This window comes from Gymnoscopelus braueri (genome assembly GCF_963280865.1).
Source record: "Gymnoscopelus braueri genome assembly, chromosome: 1".
Taxonomy (NCBI): Eukaryota; Metazoa; Chordata; class Actinopteri; order Myctophiformes; family Myctophidae; genus Gymnoscopelus; species Gymnoscopelus braueri.
The window spans coordinates 17,289,060-17,315,614 of NC_137603.1; the positions used below are offsets into that span (position 1 = coordinate 17,289,060).

General features: G+C 41.7%; 3 protein-coding genes across 4 annotated transcripts in view; all 3 read right to left on the reverse strand.

Moving 5' to 3' along the window:
* The window catches only part of LOC308087761 (receptor for retinol uptake stra6-like), a gene marked incomplete at both ends in the record, with an annotated part of 34,819 nt that extends 21,034 nt beyond the window's left edge, over positions 1 to 13,785 (reverse strand). The window contains 16 exons of the mRNA XM_080431913.1: positions 4,678 to 4,815; positions 6,186 to 6,349; positions 6,496 to 6,597; positions 6,924 to 7,041; positions 7,776 to 7,909; positions 8,510 to 8,585; positions 8,770 to 8,932; positions 9,128 to 9,189; positions 9,307 to 9,386; positions 9,607 to 9,674; positions 11,110 to 11,217; positions 11,324 to 11,490; positions 11,631 to 11,770; positions 11,861 to 11,946; positions 12,744 to 12,810; positions 13,685 to 13,785. Coding sequence (XP_080288039.1) covers positions 4,678 to 4,815; positions 6,186 to 6,349; positions 6,496 to 6,597; positions 6,924 to 7,041; positions 7,776 to 7,909; positions 8,510 to 8,585; positions 8,770 to 8,932; positions 9,128 to 9,189; positions 9,307 to 9,386; positions 9,607 to 9,674; positions 11,110 to 11,217; positions 11,324 to 11,490; positions 11,631 to 11,770; positions 11,861 to 11,946; positions 12,744 to 12,810; positions 13,685 to 13,785 — 1,774 coding nt within the window. The remainder of the gene's footprint in view (positions 1 to 4,677; positions 4,816 to 6,185; positions 6,350 to 6,495; positions 6,598 to 6,923; positions 7,042 to 7,775; positions 7,910 to 8,509; positions 8,586 to 8,769; positions 8,933 to 9,127; positions 9,190 to 9,306; positions 9,387 to 9,606; positions 9,675 to 11,109; positions 11,218 to 11,323; positions 11,491 to 11,630; positions 11,771 to 11,860; positions 11,947 to 12,743; positions 12,811 to 13,684) is intronic.
* The window catches only part of LOC308091305 (C-myc promoter-binding protein-like), a 296,959-nt gene that overhangs the window by 124,118 nt on the left and 146,286 nt on the right, over positions 1 to 26,555 (reverse strand). The gene's annotated exons all lie outside the window — the stretch shown is intronic.
* On the reverse strand, positions 20,443 to 24,919 carry LOC308091332 (photoreceptor-specific nuclear receptor-like; the record flags this gene model as incomplete). The annotated part of the gene is made up of 8 exons (XM_080436858.1): positions 20,443 to 20,575; positions 21,070 to 21,175; positions 21,776 to 22,016; positions 22,221 to 22,399; positions 23,200 to 23,487; positions 23,805 to 23,908; positions 24,095 to 24,245; positions 24,826 to 24,919. The coding sequence occupies 8 exons, from the start codon at positions 24,917 to 24,919 to the stop codon at positions 20,443 to 20,445; spliced, it is 1,296 nt and encodes a 431-aa protein (XP_080292984.1).

Below are 26,555 nucleotides of genomic sequence, written 5' to 3' on the forward strand. Positions count from 1 at the left end.
CCATGGCCTTCATTGATTGATTGATTGAATACTTTGTTAGTCAGAAATGTAAACATCTGGTACAGTAAGACATTAAGGTTAAAAGAATAACACAATAATGTGTCATCACGGCATGACGACATTCCTGCCCTGCACCAGAGCCTGCCAACCATGTCTGCTGTGATGTCATAGCAAGCAGAACCCAACTCCAAAGCAGACACAGAGGAATAATAATTTGACTAAAGAGCCACACTTTTACGCACCCACTCAAGGGGAAATATTTCGATATCAAGGGCACTAGAACATGCACAACCAAACATGTTATATACATGCTTAAGTGCCCATGTGGTCTAGGATATGTTGGTAAGACCAACAGGGCGCTAAAGACACACATTTATGAACATAGAAGCAGCATTCGCAACCAAGATCAAAAGAGCCCAGTTGCAATGCACTTCGGATCGGAAATAGCTCCCCTGCTATACGAGCAGCCTTGGCCCCTCCCGCTGCGAGAGGACCTGCTGCAGCAGGCGGGGGGCGAGATTCATCATCACAGGCCTGCAGACCTAGACCTGTGGGTCTTGCCCGTGAGAGGGAAAATCTGACTGCGACAGGACTGCCACCTAGGGTGGTGGCCACTATTCAGGCCGCTAGGGCACTCTCCACTAGAACCGCTTATGGGGCAAAGTGGAGTGTGTTCGAGGAGTGGTGTCTGGGACGGTCCCCGGTTGTGGTTCCGTTCCAGGCCTCGGTCTTTGACGTTTTGATTTTCTTACAGGATATATTGGATCTCGGAAATGCTTTCTCCACGATCAAAGTGTACTTGGCGGCCATCTCAGCCAGCCATGCTGGTTTTGATGGGAAAACTGTGGGGAAACAGCCCCTGGTGTGCCAGTTCATGAAGGGCGCGTTGCGTGAACATCCTGTCTCACGGTCCTTGTTTCCCACATGGGACTTGGTCCTGGTGCTCCACTCACTCTCTCGTCCTCCTTTTGAACTGTTGGAGACAGTGGAACCAAAGTTCCTCACGTTCAAGACGGTACTCCTGGTTGCGCTGACAACAGCGAAACGGGTGAGCGATATGCATGCTCTTTCGGTGGTTCCGGAGTGCATGAGGTTCGCTGGTGATGGCAGTAGGGTTATTCTCAAACCTAACCCGACTTTCGTTCCCAAAAACCACCTAGCGGTGGTTATGCCAACTGAGCTGGTGGCTTTTCATCCGCCTCCTTTTGCCTCAGAAGAGGACAGGAGGCTACACTGTCTTTGTCCAGTAAGAGCCCTGCGGCTGTATGTCCAGAGGACTGCGGCCCTGAACCGTCCCAGCCAGCTTTTCGTCTCCCTGGGCCCTGGGCCTGGGGGACTGGCGGTGACTAAGTCCACGCTTTCCCGTTGGATTGTGGAGGCTATTCGCCTGGCGTATGTTAGTAAGGGAGCCCCAGTGCCTGAGGGCCTGAGGGCGCACTCTACTAGAAGTGTATCGACGTCCTGGGCCCTCCTCAAAGGGGTGTCTATTCAGGACATCTGCACAGCGGCGAGTTGGTGGTCTCCATCGACTTTCGCTGTTTTTTACAGCCTGGACGTGGCGTCGTCTTCTATGGCGCACGCAGTCCTGGGCGTGGCTTCCACCTGAGGGTGGTTAGGTGCTTAGAACGGACGTAGGATCTGTTCATGCCCCCTCGCCTTAGTGTTTGATAGGCCGACCTTTGGGCCTTAGATTAATAAGGCGGACTTCGGTCTGTCAGGGCCCTCCACTAACTAGACAGGCTGTGCCTGGTTTTTAGTTTATGAGGCAGACTACGGTCTGTCAGGGCCCCACTAAAATGTCTTGATCTCTGCCTCAGACCCGGTGGGTCTGTTGGCGCCTGGGTGCCGTGGGCCCCGTCCCCTGGGGGGGCGGGGCCCTGGTACAGGTTGTGGGTATCTTGATTTGAGGTTACATTCAGGGGGTTTATGTCTCCCATATGTGAACAGTGAGAGAGCGATGTAATAAAACTATAGGTTACTTACGTAACCCCGGTTTTATAAATTGCGAACGAGCTGTTCACAAAAACGCCCTTCTTTTTGCTCGGCAGAAGGAAGCTGGTGTGAAAGAGAACGTAACTTCCGCTTTCCGAGTCCTTTGTACCCTCGGGGGGTAGGGATTTCCGGAAAGCGACTGACGGCCCACCGGGCCAATAGAAATTGGCCCGAGGGAGTTAATGTGAAGCTTCTGTAATATCATCGCCAGAGGGCGCTGATCCCATATGTGAACAGCTCGTTCGCAATTTATAAAACCGGGGTTACGTAAGTAACCTATAGTTTTCAAATAATTGTAGTGGAGTAAAAGTACAATATTTGCCTCTGATATGTAGTTGAGGAGAAGTAAAAGTACTTTTGGAAGTACTCCTGTAAAGTAAAAGTACCTCAACATTGTACTTAAGTACAGTATTTGAGTAAATGTACTTAGTTACTTTACACCACTGGTCAGCAGTCAGTGTAATGTCACAATTTGCTGTTTGGATTTTGATCGATCACAACATTTCTGACTGACACTTCTAGGTAATCAAGCAAATGCTTAATACTTAATAACAGCAACTGCTAATTGTCTCCGCCGTAGGTGGAGAGTATGTTTTCGCTTCGTCCCGCCGTGTGTTAGCATGGCCCCTAGCCAAGCTAACATTGGTCAAGCTCCACGTGACACGTGTCAATATGTTGACACCAATGCCTTTGATTGGCTAGAGGGACGTATGGTGAAATAAAACACTATAAATAGGTGTGTCACTTCAAAAAGCCATTTATGTTTTTTTAAGTGAGGTAAGACAGGATCAATCAGTCTTGATTGGAACAGTACCTTCTAGTACAAATCACCCGTCCGTGCGTGTGTGTGTTCCTCTGAGAACACCTAACATTGGTCAGTTTTACGTGACATCACAATATGTGATATAACTATATAAATAACTTAGATAGGAGAGGCTGAGATCACACAATGAAACTAACTCCCATTATGCAAACTAAAGAAGCAGGAAATGAGCATCTGAAACCTGATGAAGACGCAAAGGCGCAGAAGGCCAAAGCTAAGAAACAGAGAGAAAGAATGAAATTAATCAGAGACAAAGAATCCCTAAATTACAAAAAACGAAGACTAGCCATAAATGCTGACAACATGACACAGCAAAGATTGCTACAATCTCTGGAAGAAAAAGTACAAGAGTCTGTAGAGAACATCGAAAGGAAAAAAAGGAACTGGTCAAAGTATTCAAGTAATGAAAAACAACATCAACAAGCACATAACACCAGTAAGAAGAGACGGTACAGATCACAAGAACTAGAAGTTGATAAAGCTGCTGCTGCATTCTTAAAGAAGATGTCAGAAAGTGGACCCAATTATGTCTGTGTCTCCTGTGAACGAATGCTCTACAGAGAATCAGTGGCAGAGTTAAAACCTGGAAAGTATACAGGAACGATAGATATTGTTATGATGATACAATTGCTATGATATAGTAACATGTTCTATTTTACGTAAAAATTAGAACATTCCTAGAGAACTATGGTTAAAGATAGGGTAAGTGATTTCATTTGATTAAAATAGCACGGGTCTGCTGGCGGAGACTTGTGCTCCGAGGAGCACATTTTCTAGTTTTAACTCTGAGAGTGCATATATAACATTGCAAACTCTGTGAGTTACAAATGGATAATTTAACACTGCACTTACTGCACTTACTGTAATATAAATAAGTAATGGTGCGTACATTTTGTGAAACGCTGATGGTGACTTGCTCTTTAATTAATTCTAATCCATTTTGTGCAAAGTCTGGGATTTGTCTATCAGTTATCCCTCATTTGTGCAATTACCTTTTGGAATCTTACTTTGAATTGATATTTTTGCCAAAGATTTGCTTTTTGAAGCACATTCGTCCTCACACACTGATACAGGTGGGGTCAAGGGTCATTGAAAATGTTTAGTATTGTGTAAAGAATTTATAAAACTGTGTGCACATGGATCTTTGTGTGCACATCTGTCCTGTGTGAACACATGTTTTTATATCAAGCTGGTTCAAGGCTGAGGAGGTTCCATGCACCTCATGGTACTCTATAGCACCTCAAAATCATTAAAATCTAAACTACAGACCTCTCAAAACAAACTAATCAGACGACTACTAGACCTCACACCTAGGACTCACATAACCCCTGCTCATTATGCTGGGGTGGGATGGCTCAGGGTAGAGGACAGAGTACAGCAACTTGCAATGGGCCTGCATGGTCTTCAAGATACTCAAGGGACCAGTGCCCATGTACCTGTCAAACTACTTCAAAAGAGTGAAAAACGCCCACGGGCACAACACGAGGGGGAGGTCCACTGATCTGATTCCCCCCAGATTCGGCACAAACTTGGGGATTAATTAATTCTACTATAATACCACCAACAATGTGGAATGCCCTACCACCAGCCATCAAAAAGTGCTACTCCCTACCCTCCTTAAAAAAACACCAAAAAGAGCATCTGTCTGCAAACTTGATTCATACTTAGCTCACAACACGTCACAGCCTCAGTGTCTCTTTAAAGGTGACAGACAACTGTGTGTGTGTGTGTGTGTGTGTGTGTGTGTGTGTGTGTGTGTGCGTGCGTGCGTGCGTGTGCGTGTGCGTGTGCGTGTGCGTGTGCGTGTGCGTGTGCGTGTGCGCGTGTGTGTGTGCGTGCGTGCGTGCGTGAACTTGACCTACCTTCCTCTGCATCCCGTATTTTCTGTACAGCTCCACCACCCTGGACCATGAGGTCCAGCAGCAGTCCACAGAAGGCCTTCATCACCGGGTGCGACTGGCTGACCTCAACCTTCAGGTAGTTGGTGTAGTAATGATACGCTGTGCGGGCACACACACATTATAACGCTATAGTCTGAAGAACAGACTGATGTCATATGGGTTTACAGAAGGCTGTGTATATGTTTTGATATGGATAAGCATTGGTAGTTATTTGAAGGCATTTCTATTCTATCAGAGTTAGGGTATTCAACAGAGAGAGATAAAGACAGACACAGTGAGAAAGAGACAGAGAGAAAGACAGACAGAGAGAGAGAGAGAGAGAGACAGCGAGGACTGTCTGCTCACCACCAGTGACCACAACAAGAGTTTCTGTTCCGTGTTATTCATTCTGGCAACCAAAAACGTTCCCGTTGAATGGGCAGGGATTTCAACTTAGCATTCTGTTTACACCAAGAGGATAGTATCAACCATTAATTAAGGAACGTAGAGCATGCACATGGACTCTGGTGAACAGCTGCAGGACAAACAGAAGATCAGCGTAAACATAAAAATAGAGTTTGCACTGCAGTCTGCACTCTGAAGAAGATCCTTTGGGGATCTAAACGTTGATCTGCGATGTGAGCAGTGAGAACTAAACAGTAACAGTGTGGGGACTCTATTTTTATATAATCTGTGATAAAAAAAAAACAAAGAAAAGTTAGAATCAGGTGGATCTAGGGATCCACAAGGGAACGCCATGGCTCCAAAGTTGATCACGGACTTCATGCGGCCAGCCTGTGACACCAGTTATCTATGACTATGATCTATCTCTATGTATAACTCACACAATCTCTGTCTGTCTGTCTGTCTGTCTGTCTGTCTGTCTGTCTGTCTGTCTGTCTGTCTGTCTGTCTGTCTGTCTGTCTGTCTGTCTGTCTGTCTGTCTGTCTGTCTGTCTGTCTGTCTGTCTGTCTGTCTGTCTGTCTGTCTGTCTGTCTGTCTGTCTGTCTGACTATCCTCGGCATAATTTAGGTGCCGTAATTTGGGAGCCTCAAACCTGGCGTGTGTGCCTCATATGACCCTGGAGGTGTGCAGTGGCAATCTAGTCTGACAAAAGTTTTCAGAGAAAAAAAATCACAAATATCTGTAACTGTCTGTCTGCGGGTCTGCGGAGGACGCACTGAGCAGCGATGCGTTTTGCACTCAAAGGACCACAATGGAAATAAGCTTTCAAGCCTTTGTGTGTTTCGTCCTTTTGACAGATATGTACAAATATATGCAGTAGTATGTTTTTGTCAATAAAAACATCAATCAATCAATCAATCAATCAATCAATCAATCAATCAATCAATCAATCAATCAATCAATCAATCAATCAATCAATCAATCAATCAATCAATCTATCAATCAATCAATCTATCAATCAACCCCTCCAAACTAGGGGTCATTGAAAAGAAAAAGGTTGAGAATCACTGGTGTACTGTAGGTACCTGGGTCGTATGTTTCAGAGGTACGGTGCAGCAAGCTGATGTCAATACGTCCAAGATGGAGGATGTTGTACAGAGCCGTTATCACCATTCTCCATATGGCAACAACCAGCCCCACCACAATGTTGATCAGGTAGAGCAGATAGGTGAACAGGAACAGACTGCCTCTGTGAACAGAGTTTACAATCAGTTGAAATGTATTTAGTTGAGTTAGTGTTGAGGACATTCAAGTTGATAGTAAAATCTGGAGTTTTCATTTAATTTTCAGTCCAGAAAATACCTATAATATCGCAAGAAGTAATAAAGCAAATACCTGTTGTCCAGATCTGTGGTGCCAGCGTCCTTTTTGATAAATGCAAACTTAGTGACCACATGTTGAAGAGCCGTAGCCAGTACCAACGTGACCCAGACTGGCCTGGTCACACACACACACACACACACACACACACACACACACACACACACACACACACACACACACACACACACACACACACACACACACACACACACACACACACACACACACACACACACACACACACACACACACACACACACACAGTTATTTTGTTATTTTCTAATACTACTAGGCCTATTGTTGCTTCATTGGTGTGTGAGCGTTAGTGTAGCTTTAAACTTACACTCAGGATTTCACTGTATGGAAGGCAATTAACAGAAAACAAAGTGACATTTAACCATTTGCATCCATATTCTGGGGGGGGGGGGGTGTTAGCTCACCATGCCTGTGCAGCCATTTGGAAGACAATGAGGTTCCGGCCATAGAAGATGGGGATAATGATCAAGAAAACCAAAAACACGAAGCAGATGAAGAACACGAGAGTCTGGATTACCATTGCTGTTAAGAGAATACAAAACAATCCATCCTTAATCTAAAAGTAAAGCCATCAATTAGAATAATGTATAGTCAGCGCACTGCACACTGATCAATAACTGAACTGTCGATAGATATTTTTATGCTCTATAAAACATGTGAAATTGCACTGTGAGTTTTTGGGGGGGAAACGTGTTGGCGTGCTTTGTGATCTACTTAGTCCAGAGGATGCGTGTCTCATTACATAAGCTTGTGCATGCCTGTCACACTGTTGCCCAAGTTTACTTGAGGGGGGAAATTCATTCACGTAATTAACGCTTAATCCTCACCATGAACTAATGGTGAACTTAGCCAAGTGTGATATATCATTAGTTAAGAACGTTATTCCATAGTTCCACTTCTATACCCAGGATGTGTGCTCATAGGCGGACTAGCGAGGAGAGTCAGTCTCTGAAGGACCACCAGAGACCGACCCTCCTCGCTACTCCTACCCGCCTATGAGCGCTCATCCTTGGCATAAAAGTGGAGCTGTGGAATACCATCCTTAACTAAGTAAATAAATTCATGATGAATTATTTCATCTTTAATTCATCTTTAATGAATTAATGATGATTTTTTTTGATAAATTCATGATGAATTATTTCATCTTTAATTCATCTTTAATTAAGGGTTAATTACGTGTATGAATTTGCCCCCTTCAAGGTAAGTGTTACCAATATATTGTTTGGATGAAGTATGTGATCTTAGGTTGATTTTACCTATGCAGATGATTGAAGCCTGGTACCCTGTCAAGCCCATCCAGCAAACAATGCCAGGGTTGGATGGGCGGATTGTCTTCTGGCTGTTATAAATGCTGTAAATTTCTCCCTTATAAAGTCCTTTTAGGTTTGATCTGAAATGGAGGAAGTGGAGGATCCAGTGATCATTGATGTGATACAGTACATGATGGCTCTAGAGACGGTCTAGACTAGAGTCTAACAAAGGGCTGTGCAATGTGCATAGACAGGAAAATCATCTGAGAGTGTACACATGTAATCAAAATGATTGTGTTACATGTGCAATCGACTAAAATAACACTGAGGATTCCAATACAATCGTCACAGTTTGATAATGGGGAGATGTAAAAATGTTACAGTCTATGCTCACTGCCAAGTTGTGATAGTCAAAAGTCCTAGACTTTATTCAAATATGTAATAATATACAGCAGGTTAATTCGGCCATGTCATATCACATAGATTACAACACAAATCAATGTTGGTATTAGAACCACAAAGAAAACAAATTTGCTTAGCTTAGATAGACCTGCATTATTTCTGAAAAAAAAAAAAAAAAGTCTACTGCTAAAAATGGCCATGATGACTTAAATATATGAATGAAAATGAACTGCATCTGAGAGATGTTAGGCATACAATATCATATTGATGAGTCATTTAAATGGATGGTAGACACATATTCTGAATAATATGCATGAGGAATCAAAGTAGCTACTAACCTATGAAGCACCATTGATCGCATGAGCATTACCAGACTGACGATACACGACAATGTCATCGCACACAGGTAGCACACTGTCAACGACAATAACATGGTATGAAGGGATAAAACAGATCTGCATGAAATACAAGATCTAGGGTCCATATTCACATAACATCTTAGTACTACCTATTGGTCCATGTGGGGAAATTAAAAGGAATATACATTTGGTTCAGTTGACATGTCATCCATTTACAATGAATGCAAACAATTACCCACCTTCCAACAACCAAGTATAGAAAGTCACAATTTTGACAACCTCCATTCTGTCGTCATCTAGGACGATTTGAAACCCAAGCAGCAGGAAGGCAATGTTTTCATCAATGCCAGCACGGACAATATGGAGAGTAGGAATAACCTGAATGACCAGCAACAATGCCATCTGAAAAGTGACAAGTTGTACATTTACAGAGCTGTAGGAGGTCATGTTCTTTTAATTCACACATGCTTCCTCTTGCAAAAGAATATATATATATAAGATAAGATACTGTAAGATAAGATAAGATAAGATAAGACTATTAATGGGTAATATAGTGTTCTAGGTGCATAGAGTGTATTCTATTCTTGGGTAACTTACATGATAGATTGCCACAAATGCAACAAATGCTGAGATGGACAACTTGAGGGGAAAACAGAATACTAGAAGAGAAATGGCATTATTACTAACTATGAAAACTCAGATAGTTACAGTTATTACATCTATTGCACTGTTACAAAAATCAACAACTAAACAAATATTTGTTTGGAAAGACTCACCTTTCTCTGGAGTGTAAATGTAACTCTTTACTGTGTCAGCTACTCTTTGAGACAGTGTGGCTTTGTCTGCGCTTGTAGAGCTGAATAAACACAGGAAAATTATATTTAAAGTAATCCAGCAGTGCATTTCACATTTAATTTAAGTGTAAATAATGTATTCACTATTACTGGTCCAAATATATCTCAAGAAGGGCATGACTGATTTCATAGGTTTATACAATATATTTTGTATTCATATGAAGAAAATCAACACAACATACAGTACTGTAATGAGAGTAAATGTATCTTTTATATGTTCACCTGGGGGTTGATGACTTTTTCTTTAGAAGGGATTTCACATAGGCCGTGTAGTAGCTGCTGTCAAGGTCCTTGGAGCAAAACACACAATAGTTCTTATTGTAAGTCAACTCTTTCTGCTTCGTACTCATACGCTTCAGACATTCACAGCTGCACAGTAGTACAGCCCTATACTACTTGTCACTGAGCAGCCCCACTAGAGCAGATTTGGGATAGATCTTACCCCTTATGCCTAAACGTTTTTGGCATTTTTACTATTTTGAAAAACATTTAAAAATAGTTCAAATAGCCAATCTACATCGACACGTTGTGAGCTTGTAGATTGTCTATTTTCACTATTTTTAAATGTTTTTCAATATAGTAAAAAATGCCCAAAAAGTTTAGGCATAAGGGGTATGGCAAGATAGGGCCCCAAGTGCCAAGGGCAACTTGACAGTGGTTGTTAAGGGTGAGAGCATTGCTTCGCCATCGCATTTTCTCTCCCCATCCAAATCCTTGCTGTATAGCTACTGTACTTGGAAAAACAGAGTATGCCCGCAGCCCGTAACACTCCCAATTGAATTAAAGTCTCAAAGTGCACGGCCCAACAATATAATGAGAAGAAGAAGACAGCCAGCACTCAATACATGTCCTTTTCATATTCTTTTTTTTTTCAACCTTAACGGCCTTCCTCAGTGCCCTACTGTATGCTGAGGAAGGCCGTTAAGGTTCAAACGTATCCGTTGCTCTGTCTGGGTGAGGCAAATAAAATGTGAAAAGGACATTTATTGAGTGCTGGCTGTCTTCTACTGTACTTGACCATAATATAATTTCATGTTGTATATTGTCAATAATCCTTTTCTGTAGCTCCTGAGACCTGTGCACAGAGACGAGGAAACAAGGAATCACGTTTTAATCTCTCTCTTTTTATTTTCAAATGTGTTAGATGTACTGTAGAGCATTTAGAGCCACTCTGGTAAACAGTCAGACTGCACAATGATCTGTAATAATCAGTGGGAGGCTAACAACAGTATGCAGATTTAATTTTTATGTTCTACTTAACCACTTAAGTATAAACCCCAGGGGCTTATACCATGGACTGTATAAAAGAGATGGACAAAGCGAGGCCATTGGTTTCTACAGACCGTAGAATGAAGCCGATTGTTCAGGAATTTAAAATCCACCATCTTTCTATATCCACTACCAACCACTTGAGAGAAAATTCTTTCTGACACCAGCAGAGGTAAAACAGCAAAACTACAGGCCATTCATATGAACTGTCACTTGAACTCACTTCCTATATAGACTCAATTTCAGAACAGGAAGCTGCATCCTTGGTTTATACTTGGTCCCCTCTTTTTTCCCTCTATACAAAATCTCTTTGAATAATTTTGCCAGAATGTTTGGCTGTTATGAACAGAATAGGGACGCTAGAGTTCATGTGGTTAAATTAGATAAAGTGGCATTTTGAAATGATACAACATTGTTGTCCACGTCCAAGATGAAGCATAATCAGACTTTTCTCACCTCTTCACATTTTGGTCCTTTGACAAATAGCAAAGGAAACTGCACACAGAGAAATGCCAGGCAAGCCAATTGTGGGAGACTTGCAAGCAGGGCATAATACTTGTAGAACTGTGGAGAAGAAATGGGACAATTTCAACTGTGCTAAATAATTATATAACAGTCCTAACCACCATGAATATAAGGTGAACTTATGTGCCTCTCTTAGATATCTTACCTCAGGGGTTTTGGGACAGTCAAACTTCTGCCAGAGTAAGACTCCAAAGTGACTCAATGAAAGCAGCCCACCAAACGCATAGCCTGCGTTGTTTTGCAGTGTACCACAGAGTATTAATGGGTAATATAGAACTGGATAGTAGAAGATGGCAATAACCTTCATGTACTCTGAAAAACAGAATGTGAGATATATTATATTTCTGTTTGGGCAACTTCCTATTTTTGGGTCAAAGCTAAACCAAGAAATACAGTAGGTATTTGCAAGAGGTGGTTCTATAGAAAAAAGACCAAACCACAGAGGTCTTCACCTTTGATTTCTGCCGGAGTGTCTTTGGAGAAAGGGAGTGGGTCGGGAGAAAGCACTAACACTGCCAGCTTGCTATAGATCAGCCCAAAGACGGCCATTGCTATGGCTTTGTTCTGGGTCTGGTCTAGGAAGTTGACTGGACTGTGGATATGAAGATCGTTCACCAATGAGACAATGTAAAATCCTATGGCATTTAATCATGTCTGATTTGATTTATGACTTGGTACTCACCAAAAAATACTAGCAGATCCTCTGGTGAACCCCTGGCATAGTTTGTTTTTCCTTGTGAGGGCTGCCAGGATTAGCATGACAACAAACTAGGGGAAACATACAGTACATGTTTAAAAACATGGACCACCTCATACCTCTGTTTTTAAGGCCAAAGAAAACCAAGGCTAAAAATGTATAGCCTAGTACTTTGTTTGTCAAAACAAAAAAATGACAGATGTCCAAACCAGAACATTTAATATGTGTTTTCGGCAAGCAATGCACTCTTACAAAGAAGTGTAAATTAGGCTTTACTTTCACACAACAGTATATGCAAAATAAAAGAAATGAAGCATTGAGTCCTGTCCATCTTCATTGGACTGTGTGGTCCCTTCCTGATAGAAGCAGTGGGAGGTTTGCTGTCTTCATGTGCACAACAGTAAAAACTTTAAGTCACTGTGTGCCCCCATTAAATGAGGCTCACAAAAGCAACTTAATTTCCAGAAGTACAACCCTTAAACATTGACCTAGAAATGTTAATTGGACTATTATTTTTCCATGAACATAGAGTTCCATGACCAAAGTAGAACATCCATTCAATGTAATTGGAGAAGGGCAAACTGATGTTGGTAATCTTAAATTCAATTTCTGTCTGAGGTCATTGTAGCCAACTGATTCACCAAGATTGAATAGAATGAACAACAATAACAACTGAACAATAAAACAGAAACCATGGCCCCAAGAACTATGCTCAACATCTTTAAAATGTAGCCTATTAATTTGCTGAAATGTTGCATTGAGATTAGGCTAAAGTGCTTGCTGTGTTTCCATGGCACACTAATCCACATTAAGGCGCTAATGTTCACGTATGGTTCTTAAGGCTTTTCACCTCCCTCTTTATACTTACAGATATTGACAGGATGCATATATTGAAGAGTGTGTCATCTGCTGTGGGGTCACATGGTAGAATCACTCTGAAATGGTAACAGAATAGAAGCTGCAAAGACATAACCTTCAACACTAAACAAGACCCACCAAGTCGTGGTGGTTAAAAAACCTTGTCAATGACTAACTGTAAGTATAGGTGTCTTACCGTCTTTAATCACTTTCAATATGGCATCCCTATTTTGGGAATATCAAATTTTTTACTTTCTTTCTTCAATATTTGCAAAAATAGTGAAAATAGCAGATATACAAGCTCACAACACGTTGTGATGTGACATGTTGTGAGCTTGTAGATTTGCTATTTACACTATTCATCATACGACAAACTATATACTGTATACTGTAGGACTTTAATTCCATCAGAAACCTTATCATTGTCATCATAGAGTTACAAATTGGCTTGAATCAAAACTGAACACTTGCATTGTAGGTCAATATACTATACAGTACCTTGTCATATACCTTGTGGTGCTAGTAAAGTTCTTTGTGTAAGTGTTTATAGTTATAGTTTTGTTGCAGTATCACAAATGTGATTATATTATTATATAATTTTGATTATATTCATATTGAATTCAGTATGAAAGGTAATTTGTACTTTCAGAACTAGTTTATTAGCTAATGTGTTGCCCATAATTCTATCAGTGGTGCAATGAACGGAAGCATAAATGTTCGCACATTATTCAAAACTTTCTAAAGAACAATCTTTAACTGTACTCTATGGTTGTAAAAGCTGAAGAATTTCATCCATCCTGATCCAGCATTCACAGATGTGAACATAACTTTACATTGTCAGGCCACAGAACAGACAATCTCAAGTATTTACCTACATTCATATACACATTCATCACATTACAATTCTACACCAATGTTCCGATATTCACACTCATGTATCATCATACTTACTCTTTTGGTGGTTTTGTCGGTTCGGCGTTGTTTGTGTACCAGTCTGAGTAGTCATAATAGCTATATTCAAAAGGCTCAGGTTCAGCTTTGGTCTGATTCATCGTGGCTCTTTGTTCAATGTAGACCAGACGAAGGCTTGGCTAGGAAAAGAGCCACCTGCCTTCAGGTAGATTTGTAATTCCCTGAAATAAAGGTTTCAGGTCTTGCCTCCTTCCAAAGACACTAAACCCGATGGTTAATTGACCAGAGATTGAGCTTCTCAGGTACTGCAGTTGTTGACGAGTACCGTCAGGTAACCTCTCACTATTGTGCTGGTGATGTAATGAGGCTGGGTGAGAGTTTAGCCGTAACACCCAACACATTCCAATGAGCCTAGGAGTCTCACTACAGATTATACAGCAAATACAAATCAGGGAGGCACTTGAGCAGTTTGCAACGCCAGAACATGCACAGTGAAAGAATTAGATACTGCACACCTTCAGCTATTACCAAAAGTGACAATCTAATTGTGTAAGGGTGTGTGGCCCTGGAAAGTGAACCAAATCAAATTTGGTGGTGGTACATACAACATGCATCTGCTTGAAGTGCAATAACAATGTATATGAGTTTCTGACATGCAGCAGCATCTTCATCCCAGACATCTCCACCGTAAGTTCTGAATGCTTTGGTTTGTATGCAGTATTTGCCTTTTCCAGTGCCTGTTCTAAACATTCTAAACGCTGTGTTATGTTGCATTACTCTCAGACTGGAACAGCTCTCAGTGGGATTTCTTGATGAGCTTATGGTCAACATCATTCTAGCACTGCATGCAACGGGGTGTTAAATCGTATGCCTCCACATGCCCATTGCCCAAGAGGCTAATCTTATAATGCGATAAAAAAAACAGTGAAAACCTCTTTTGCAAACAGGAGCCACCTTTGTGTCAAAAGGGTTTGCATGAGAATGAGGGGGAAGGAGAATGTTGATTGCTTGACCTTTAGTTGATGACCTTTAGTTGATGCCATCCTGCTAGATATACTGCAATTATATTGCATGCTGCATACGATGCCAGTTAATAGGTCTACAAACATATTGTGGACATATTGTGGACATCAGACAAAGGAAAAGGCTATCATTTCAATTTGCTCTCATCATTTCCAATGAATACAATGCACTTTAAAATCTGTCTCTTTCCCCAGCGTACGGCTCAGTATCCCTCAGGAGTTCAAAGTTTCCTAATCTGGGTCGGTGAGCTTGCTCACATGATGGAGGCCTGAAATACGTAGACTGCTCTCTACTGAGGCCGTGGTACAGGGCTCAGAATGGCTGAGTCTTGCTATTTCCACAAAGAAAGAAAAAAATAGGCCTCTAACAAAGAAGAAAAGGTGGTTGCTATTTTTAGTATATCATATATTCACACGTGAAAGATTGTACTTTCATTTCCATCAGAACGAAACAAAGAGCATAGCAACTTTCCTCTTCTTGGCCAAACTGATGTTTTACTGCTGTATTTATCTGGTGCCATATTCTATAAAGTGGAATTTGATGTCTTCTCAAGGACGTGTGCCACCACTCACTTCAGCTATGGCTGTTTTGCACATTTCATTTGAAAGTTTACACTGAGGATGAAGTCTCAAAGAGAACTAAAAAACAGGTGCCTGTGTGGTAAGATACAGTACTCTAGGACTATATACAGTATATGGCATAGAGATGGAATGTCTCACTCTAGTATTTCTATAGCAAATTCAAAATTGTAATTTCTCTCCAACCCTCAGGCAATGATTAACAATAGTTTAAGGCAATCATTTTACAAGAGATCAAATAAAACTATAACCAAGCAGTGTCTTGTGAAATGAAGTAACAGCTTTTCAAATCTATGAATGTGCAAACCAAGCAGTAAAATTATTATATACTATATACCCTGTCCTAAGAAAGCAAAGCAACCAAGTCCATTGCAACAAGGAAATGGACCATTCATATTTTTATTTTTTTTAATTTTTATCCCACGATTTTGTAACCCTATTTTTTACACCCAGTGCCAATTATCTATGTAATCCTGGGCACTACCTTCCCTCTGCCAACCTAGGGAGGCCAGGGCCGAGCTCATGCCTCCTTCAATGCATGAGAGCCAACTGACCTTCTTGTCACCTGACAGGGGAGAGTTTCCCTGGTTGGACGTAGCGCGTGGAAGGAACACGTTATTCCAACCAGTTCCCTTCCCCTCCATCAGGCGCCCCGGCTGGCCAGGGGGAGGCAGTATAGTGACCAGGATTACTGCATGTTTTTGTGAGGGTACCTACCCTAGGAGACACGGGGAGAACATGCAAACTCCACACAGAAAGGCCCTTTCGCCAACCCCACCTAGGGTATGGGCACTGATGACGCGGAGGAGAGAACACACCCCCAGCGCCCACAGCGTCCCCTGCGGGAATCGAACCCAGGACCTTCTAGCTGTGAGGCGACAGCACTACCGACTGTGCCACCGTGCCCCCGGACCATTCATATTTTAACAAGATAAATAATTGCCTTTCCAAGAAAGTATTGCCCTGCCCCTGATATTGGGCTGAGCTAACTGACTATACAATTACATCTTGCTTTAATGGGAGCCACTGCCTCAGCCCTAAAGACAAGTTTTCAAGAGTCCATTTACCCTTCAAAACATGTAATTGGACTGCTAACTTTATTTGTTTGTCCTTAACTACATTTTCAAGAGTGCAAGCAAGCTATCTGACCATCCACTACAAATGCACAGTACTCTGACAATGCTGAGTCATTGAAAAATGTGTTTGATAAAAAATATCTTAGATAATAATGATGTGATAAGACATCCCAAGACTGTTATTGTGTGTGGATACTGTAAATGGCTAAGTGTCATGGCTTCAGAACAGCCAGAAGAGGGCGATGTTTGACTGAAGAACTGAGATGACATTATAGCAATGTCAACAAGCCGCCCACAGCCTATATTGTCATGCATTCTACTGCAAGCATGGATCAATTATTCTTTGGATTAACTTGATGTCAAAATAAGTAAGTTAAGGACAGAGGCAGAGACAATCTGAGGTCATACACAGGGCATTTGTGAAAAGTTAGCTATAGATTGCACAGTATATGCGCACCACTGAGTGGTAGTGTAAACTTACTACTGAGTGTGTGTGTGTGTGTGTGTGATTTTGATTGAAAGCAAAGCGTCTATTTATTTTTTTCTGTTTATTCTCATTCCAAAATATCAGTGTTTTGTCAATCCTGTAAGAGGTGCTATCTAGCCTACTAGATAGCAATTAATAGTTATTAATTATATAAAGTACGAATTGCTTCAGTATCCTACAAATGCGAATAGACAGGTAGTTGTGTGGAGTGTACATTCAATGTACAGTATGCATAGGCCTGCTCTGACTGTGGCACCGATGCAGTTGTGTGTTAGAGGGGTTGGAGGGGCCCTGAGGCAGTCTCAGGCCCATAGGCCCATCGACTCAGGATCGGGCCCTGCTGACATGAGAGCTGAAACCAATGAAATCATTTTAATTCATATAGAACTAGAAAAAGTGCTCCTCGGAGCACAGGTCTCCGCCAGGTCAGGTAGGCTATTGTGGCCTCCTGGTGTCGCTATAATAGGCCAATGTGAAAAGGGTGCCATTTGTTCTTAGGCCTTGCACAACAATTGGACCCTGACTGCATTCATGATTTGAGGCATTTTGTTAAAAACACTTGTTTTGATAAATTAGACCTGCTGATGGCGCTATAACAGGCCAATGTTAAAAGGGTGGCATTTGTTCCTCAACATAGTGTGAATGAGCGTGCAAAGTTTGACCGCAATCGGACAGTGCGTTCATGATTTGCGGATTTTTTTTCAAAACAAGCCAATAATGCAAACTTTAGATGTCAATCTTAGCCAATCAGGATAGAATATGAAAAATCAAACACATCCGTCTTGATCACATGACTATAGAGATCATGTGTACTGATTTGCGTGAAATTTGGATAAGATTGGAAGGAGTAGTATAAAATAATGTGTTTTACATAAGTCGACCTCCTGGTGGCGCTATAAAAGGCAGATGTGGAAAATGCAGGGCAATGGTTTTTTGTTGACCTCTAGGGAGTGTGCATACAAAGCTTTACACAGATTGGTGCAGTTATAGGTAAAAACATGAATCGGCCTGTTATAGCGCCACCATGAGGCATTTCTTCCTCGGCCTAATGGGAATGTGTGTGCAAAATTTCACGGAAATTGCATGCTGTGTTCATGATTTGAGGCATTTTGTTCAAAACAGAGCACTCCTGCAAACTTTGGAAGACATTTTTAGCCAATCAGGATGGAATAAGAAAAATCTGAAAGACCCGTTTCGTTTAATGACTTTAGAGATACTGTGTAGCGATTTGGACTAAATCTGTAGGAGTACTGTCAAAAAATATGTTTTGCACAAATCAGCCTCCTGGTGGTGCTATAAAAGGGCCATGAGAAATATTTGGGGCAGAGGTTCTGAATTGGCATCCAGGGAGTGTGTGTGCACAGTTTCGCTGCGACCGGGCCAACGGTGCCTGAGATTAGCTGCTCACAGACAGATGGACGGACGGACACACGGACACACACACGGACACACACACGGACACACGGACGGACGGACGGACAGGGTGAAAAACATACTCTCTCGCCATGCCTTTCGGCCTGGCGGAGACAATTATATAAAACATAACAATCAGAATTGGGCTGTATAACTTTTATTATTAAGTACAGACAGAAACAGACAGGACATTTCACAAAACAGACAGATAGAAAATTTATATAAATCAAGTAGCCTAACTGAATGAGACAAATAGCCTAGATAAGATAATAACTGGATTCAACAAAATAATAAACCTGAAAAAATGAAAAATGAATTGAGATTCAAGCCCACAATCTATTGGTTAAAGGAATACTTCACCCCCAAAATTAACCCTGTGAAGCCTTGAATTAATGTACTGTATAATCTTTTGTCGCATTCTTTCATGGTGAATGAAGAATCCAAAAATTAATGAAATACTTAATGAATTGAAGAAAATAGGGGTCCCAGATTAACAGGGACTTTCAACATAACTTTCACAATATAATCCAAGTGTCCTGTATCCAGTCATATCCTCAGTACTTCCAAAACACGACATTTTCACTCAAACTTTACTATTTAAAACACTTCTAATGCAAACAGTCTCATGCATGAACAAGCAGCCGCCCCAGTGTGTGCGTGGGCTTCAACATGCTCGCCCAGGGGTGCTCCTCGTTCATGCACGAGACTGTTGATCCCGGAAGTGTTTTAAATAGTAAAGAAGTACTGAGGCTACGATGAATCTTGGACGCCTATTTCCATCAATTTATCAATATTATCAGAATTTTTGGATTCTTCATTCACCATGAAGGAATGTGACCAAAAGCAAAATTTCCCATGAATTTATTCAAGGCTTCACGGAGGTGAGTAATTGATAGAAAAAAAGTTATTTTGAGGTTAAGTATTCCTTTAAATTAAAGCACTACGTCTACGCAGTAACCAATACATGAACCATTCACTTAAAGGGATACTTCACTTTCGGGCCGGGGACACATTTAAAAAAAATATAAAAAATAAATGAAAAAAGTTATGGAAAATTCATGGCCCCCTCACACATTAGTAGGACACTCTAATGCGTGAGGGGGCCATGAATTTTCCATAACTTTTTTCATTTATTTTTAATATTTTTTTTAAATGTGTCCCCGGCCCTAAAGTGAAGTATCCCTTTAATAGCAACATGTCAGTAGGGCCATCACTCTTTTTGACACTGGACAATGGAAACATGTCTTTGCGTCTTTCAGCGTAGGTACGGCCCACAAGATTCAGTGAAACCGAGAGCAAAACCTTTTGCAAATGTAATTTTTTATTTACAAAAAAAGTACGTTGGATTTGCAAACAAAACTTTTAGATTAGCAAAAGAAAAGTAAAATGTGTTACATAACACATTTTACTTGCTATAAGAAATGTGAGTGTAGCAGTGTAGCACGTTTTGCTCTCAAATTAGTTTTTTTTATTGCAGTTTGAAAAGTTTTGCCCTATTCTGTTTGATTGCATAAAAAATACTCAAATGTAACTCCATATTTTATAGTATTAAGCCATGATAGCATAAATACCACACACACATCATTTGAATTAGAAGATATATTCAGTAACACCAAACAAATAAAAATGTACATAATTGCTCCAAAAAACACATTGACTAGACATTAAAAAATGTATTGTAGTACTGTGACAGATTCCATTAGTGAGAGAGAAATGGAATGAAGAATTGACATCCAATAATGACGCATATAGACAGCAAGCATGAAGCTCATATTGAATGTACATTATAGTACGCACATATTAAAGTGACCTTATTAGACAAAACAGCACGCCAAATCTCTCATATGTACATTAGACAGCTTTCAAAGTAGATCATGGAGATCAGTGTTTCTCAACATGAGGTCTGGAGACCCACAGGGGTCTTGGAGGATGTTCCAGGAGGTCGCCAGCTAAATGATTGATAGTTTGGAACCAAATTAACCCTTATGGGTCTGCAACTCAGAGAGTGTACAATAGAAACAGAGAGAAAAATCATTGCAAATGGGGGTCCATGGCCTAATGCATATCAGACCCAGGGTCCTTGACATTATGAATGTTGACAATCACTGGTCTGTTATGTGTCAGTTCTCTCTGTTGCCTGCATCCAGAACAAGGACATAGACCACAGGCCTCAGGTCATCCGATGGGCAGCAGAGGGCTCCTTTGGGTCTGACTGGGGACTTAATTCTTGAACATGTCACACAGCAGTTTCTCCATGGGGGTGTTACCAATGGTCCTATGAAAGAACAGGAGCTCGATCCGCTCTGAGCCCACAAAACGCAGCGAGGGGAGGAGAAGGAGTAGTTTCCCGAACCTGCGCAAAACAAAATAGAGTTCCATGTTTTAATTCATTACTGTCTTTGTGTAATACAAAAAAATCTTGAGTGTTAATTTAACTCTGAAAGTGTAAAACTTGACCTGTGTTATGGACTTTCTAAAGGAGTTAAAGGATTTTACTGTGAAGTCAAAAGGGTGGGAAAAAAATGCAACAGTAAAATTGCACTCCAAAAATAGAATAGAATACAAAATTCATTGTCCACAGGTCAAAATTTGGTACATTTGGCAAATAAATGTTTTAAATAAAATAGATTAAAAAAACAGATTTGCACAGCACAACACATTAAAGATGACAGGACAGAGCCATTACCTGGCTGCATGTGTAGGGTAGTGTGGGAATGATATGGCTGTTTCAGTAGGGTAGTGTGAGATATATCTGTCTGTTTCAGTGGCATAGTGAGCATTACCTGGCTGCTTGTGTGGGGTAGTGTGGGAACGATATGGCTGTTTCAGTGGCATAGTGAGCATTACCTGGCTGCTTGGGTGGGGTAGTGTGAGCGGATGTGTTGTCCCAGCATCACCTGAGACTGGTCCTGGAGGTTCTCCACCTGCTCTGGATCCTTCAGTCCCCGAGTCTCTTTAGAATCAAAGACATAGTATTTACATTTGAGACGTGTTGCTGATGCTGTCATCAGGAGCAGTGCTCATCAAAACAAAAACACTAACAGTACAATCACAGTTTATAGGTATTTAGCAGACACTCTTATTAGCGACTTCAGCAACTTTAGCAAAATCAAAGTAAGTAGAGTAAGCATGCCATGAACCATAGTCAACAAACAACAGGGTAAAAAGTCACATAAGTAGAGTGCAAAGAGAACAATGTAGTGACTAAATTCGCAGCTCGCCTTCATCACAAGCAACAAGCATTAAGATGAAGAGAAATGCATGGGTAGCGTGGATGGGATGAGGTGCAACACTGGCCCAGGATGTCATAAATAGCCCTGTCTGTGCTGAGGTGCGTACAATGTAAAATCCAGAGCTCTTTAAGTGTAAAGATTTACTTCTGTGTACAGTAAGTATGCTAACTTGATGAGCACTCTGTTGTTCACTTTGCTGTAAATGAATGAGCTTCCTTGTGGTTTAGTAAACTATTTAGGAGCCCTTAGTCTAAAAGCTTATTTTCCTCACTCCCTGCACAAAAACACACCAAGCGTCCTTATGAAGTTAATTAAGTTACCTGGTTTGAAGAGGACTATGGCCTTGAGGCAGGCGAACTCGGTGGGATCCACGGCGAGGGCCTTGAAGCGGCTGAAGGCTTCCTGGAGAAGCCTCAGGTCCAGGCCGGTGTAGCTGGTCTTGCCCTGGATGCCGGGGCACAGGTCGGGCAGGGAGAGCAGCGGGCAGCTGTCCAGGGGTAGAGACCACTGGATGGCACAGAGCAGGAACAGCTCACTCCACGCCTCCTCTAGGAGGATGACCTAGAACGAGGTACAAGAACCACTAGTTAGATTAGCTGTCAACAATGCATGTTCTGCAGCTCGGACAAAGCATTGAGCTTTGTGCACCAAAACACCTAAGAAAAAAAAACGTGAAGTGTTTTCACATTTTATTTGAGGTGTTTTGGTTATGTTACTTGGATCCAGTGTTTCTTGCATTGTAGAAAGCAGGTAGGGTTTCAATACCTGATCCCTGAAGGGCAGGTTGGAAAACACTGGGAGGTTTTTGGCCCACTTGACAGACATGAAGAGCAGGCGCGCAGACGTTTCATAAACGTTCTCGGAGCTGGAGGGATAGAGGGCCATGTGGTACTCTGACGACGCTCTCTCCGGCTCGTTACTGGTCACGTCAATGTTCTCATCAACTGGAAGGGAAAAAATGGTCAAATGTGAGAATACATACATACAATATTTGAATATAATATTTCAACAGATTCAATTATCTCTGCTTAAACCTTCTATATTCTGAAGTTTCACATATATTTTAAAATAAATAATATTGCAAAGACATCATACAGTATTACTTGATATAACAGCCAAATGTAATGAACAGCACAGTGGATTATCACACTGTGTTTCCAGTACATGAACCTTACTATGTACTATATAGCAGTGGTGGAAAAAGTACTAAAATGTTTTACTTAAGTAAAAGTATCAATGATGCAATGTAGAAGTACTCCGTTACAAGTAAATGTCCGGAATAAAAAAATTACTTGAGTAAAAGTACAAAAGTATTGGTATCAAAATGTACTTAAAGTACCAAAAGTAAAAGTACAAAAATGTTTGAAAATAGTAGATCTACAAGCTCTGTGAGCTTGTAGATCGGCTATTTTCAAATAGCCTAGGTATAAAATAAGTCTAAAGTGGTTAACGTTTTATAACGTAATAATTTATATCTGCAAAGTAACTAGTAACTAAAGTTTTCAAATAATTGTAGTGGAGTAAAAGTAAAAGTATTGAAAATTGGAAATACTCCAATTAAGTAAAAGTACCTCCAAATTGTACTTATGTACAGTACTTGAGTAAATGTACTTAGTTACTTTACACCACTGCTATATAGCTTGACTTGATTTGACCATAATGACTGAACGGACTGGACATTTGATTCACAGAAACCCAACACCTCCTCCACCCTACAAACGGCCCCTCAGTCCACAGTCCTCACCGTCCTCGGGCTCCAGCTTGGCGCAGGTCTCGGCGGTCATGAGGCTCGCCATGAAGCGGTGGTTGTTCTGGGGGCTGACGCAGCGCTGCTGAGGCGGGACAGAGGAGCTTATGGAGGACGTGATGTGGGGCCACGTGATGACGGAGCCGCCGGTGGACGAGGAGGAGGAGGAGGAGGAGGAGGTGGTGGGCTCTCGCGTGGTGGCCAGGTGCTCCTTCTCTGGGTCCAGGTCCAGGGAGTCCAGTCGCACCTGTGACGTGCTGCGGGGCTGCCGCTCGTTCTGTACCGCTGCACAGATAGAATGAGGAATATGAGGGGATGGGGATGAACAGAGCGAGGAAGAGTGGATAAGAAGGGAGAATGTTTTGAGTATGTGGCAAAGTGAGAACAGAGAGAGGAATGAAGGGATAATGTTTGAAAATAAAAGAGGTTAGACACAATCCTCACTCTTAATGGCAGAGAACTATTCACACCATATCTACCACAACTTTTCAGACTTTAACATTATATCATGAGTTACCGTTGCTACTAAAGAGGGATTCTTACGTTACACTTATTGACACAAACGTGTTTTCTACGTTAACGGTTTAATTTCTCATACTAACCGTCCTTATTCATGCCCGCTTGTAAGCATTTCTTCAGCCGACATGCCTGACACTGGTTACGATGGGCTTTATCCACTGGACACATGCCCGTTCCAGCCTGGCACCTGCTGAACAAGAAGCATGGCATATCAATTTCCGCCAAGGTTGTGTTTTTATAAATAACAATAATGAAAAATGTTATAATGGTTTGATGTGAACACCCAAATGCCACCTAACCTGAAGCCAAAAAGCATGACATTTCAATGGAATTATTGGACTACTAAAAGAGAGTGTGGATTTTATTTCCTTGCCTGTAAATGAGCCTTCTCCTCACGCTTCTCTTGAAGAAGCCACTGCAGCCGTTGCATGCATAGATCCCGTAGTGTTTCCCACTGCTTGTGTCTCCACAGACTCTGCAGAGCAGAGCGGGGCTCAGGGCTTTGCCCGGGCCAGGACTCTTGGCTGAAAGTCAACGTGGTGATACAGACAGTTAGATGCATGTGGCATGTATTGTTTTGTACATGTGCCTGCTGCCATCTGTGAGATCTGCAGAGGTACATGTGGCTTGAAAGGCACACAAAACCAATGCAGTTGTCCTGACGATGGTGAACTGTATCACTACTCATGAGTCAATATAACAACATCTAATTTGGTGACACACTGGGTTCTTTACCCAGCATTGATCTTCAGATACTCTTAGTGACTATAGATATTAATAAAGCTTGCCTGGCATTCACGAATAATTGGAAACCCCAGCATAACTGTGTCTGTTTATTGGCATCGAAATGTAGTAAGATACAATTTATTACATTTGTTTCAGCAATAAACAATCACAATAAATTGTTTCAATAAATAAAAGATGAAGAAAATAACGTAATCTAAATGTGGTTGAATTCAAAGTTTATATTGGAGAAAGAAAAAAATAACGATTACAAGCAAAAACTATAGCTGCACACAGACAGACATACAGTATGTTGAATTGCTTGCTTGGCTGCATGGGCCCCTGTTCCTCCCACTAGCAGTGCATGTGTGCTGGTCTTACCGCCTCTGCTGTCATCCGTCCCCGGGCTCCCCAAGGACTCAGTGGGGGAGGACGAGGACATGATAGGGATTTTAGACAGGTGATCCTCCATCATTTTTGACAGGGAATGTATGACAAATGTATCTGACGTTTTGTTCTTTTCTACAAACGTTTGTTTAATCCCTTCGTCCAATATGATGTTTAGACGTTGGAGATCCGTCTGATGTGTTCCTTCAGGCGTTCACCACAGTTGCAAAAAAAAACTGATAAATACAGGTCACGTTTTTTTCTCCCCCCAATTTTTTTCTTCCGAAAAATGCCTCAAACGACAATAGTTCCTGTAGGCCCTCGTGGTCTCCCTGTCAGACAGGGCAGATGGCAGATCAAGTCCCTCCTGCTCGTGTGGCCTCCCTCTCCAATTTACAGAGGACCCTGCATTGACGGTGCCTCTGTTCCTTTGCAGCCTTTGGTGTACGGATACAGATGTAATGACGGCGGGTTGGTCTATAGGACGAGCATCTAAGGCTTGTTAACAAGTCCGTGTGGCATTGTCCTGTCTCTCTTGGCAAGGTCCTGTCAGCGTGTGTGTGCGTTCTCCTCAGAGGCACGTTGTCAAAAAGAGCCCATGGGGGTGAGAGGATTAAGCCCCAAACGCTGTGTAAGCAGCATGCTCATTTGTCCATCCTTTTAATCTTTACTGTTCATCTACTGGATCAATCAGTCACATTGCCAGGACGCCTGCCGCTGTTTTTTCGGAGGCAAGTCTTCAAAGCGTGTGTCCTAATAACTCAGGGGGAGCTTTTAACAAACAATAACGCGGTGAATTGCTGCCAACATAGCAGCTCTGGTGCAGAAGAGTTGTACAGTAACTTTAGACCCATTTCCATGTGGCTCTCTTCCTCTGCCCTCTCCTCTGTCTCGTCTGTCTGTGAGGGGAGCCATCAGTCAACACTCCTCTATGGTGTCTGCATTTGAAGGGATGATTACATGGGGTGCACATTATTATGTTTACCAGCCCCTTCAATTTGTATTGCCCTCTGTTTTTCCCTCCTTGCCCCCAAATTTCAGCTCTATTTCCTGCCATATATTTGATCTATGTGATTGCCTCCCATTCATAATGACTTCCACTGTTTGCTTAGGAACTGCCTATTAACTCCCATTTGACTCTTTTTTTTGGACAAACTACAGCTCGTCCGCTTCTCCCAAGCCAACAAGAGGAAAGGTCGCTGAGAGAATAATAGAATTTTGACGGGCCCATGTAGGCAGGTAGGACTGATATGCTCATTTATGAAGGTCTCCATGCATTATTGAGCGGCTAAAATTACCATACCGTGGGCCAATTGAGCACTATTTAGATAGATGTCAATTTTAAACCATGACCACAAGAATCATATCACATAGGCGCAAGGCCCACAGGTGCCAGGAAACTACCTGCCAGGAGAGTGAAACCGAGGCACAGGAAATATTCATTTTATCTTCTGCGAAATAATGCATTCTTTGTGAAAACTCTACACAATAATACATAGTAAATGTATATAAAAATGATACCTAAAGAAAACAGTCTATCAATAGATTCCAGGAATATCTGTCCGTACATGTATGTATGTTTGTGTGTCTGTCTGTCGCTCAGTATGCCCAAATATGGGTACTGCATTACTAATATAATAATTGAAGAGAAGATTTCCGTTGCAGTTGCGTGAATGTCTTCATTCATGCATAAACTGTGGCCCAGAGTTCACTGAAAAGCTCAT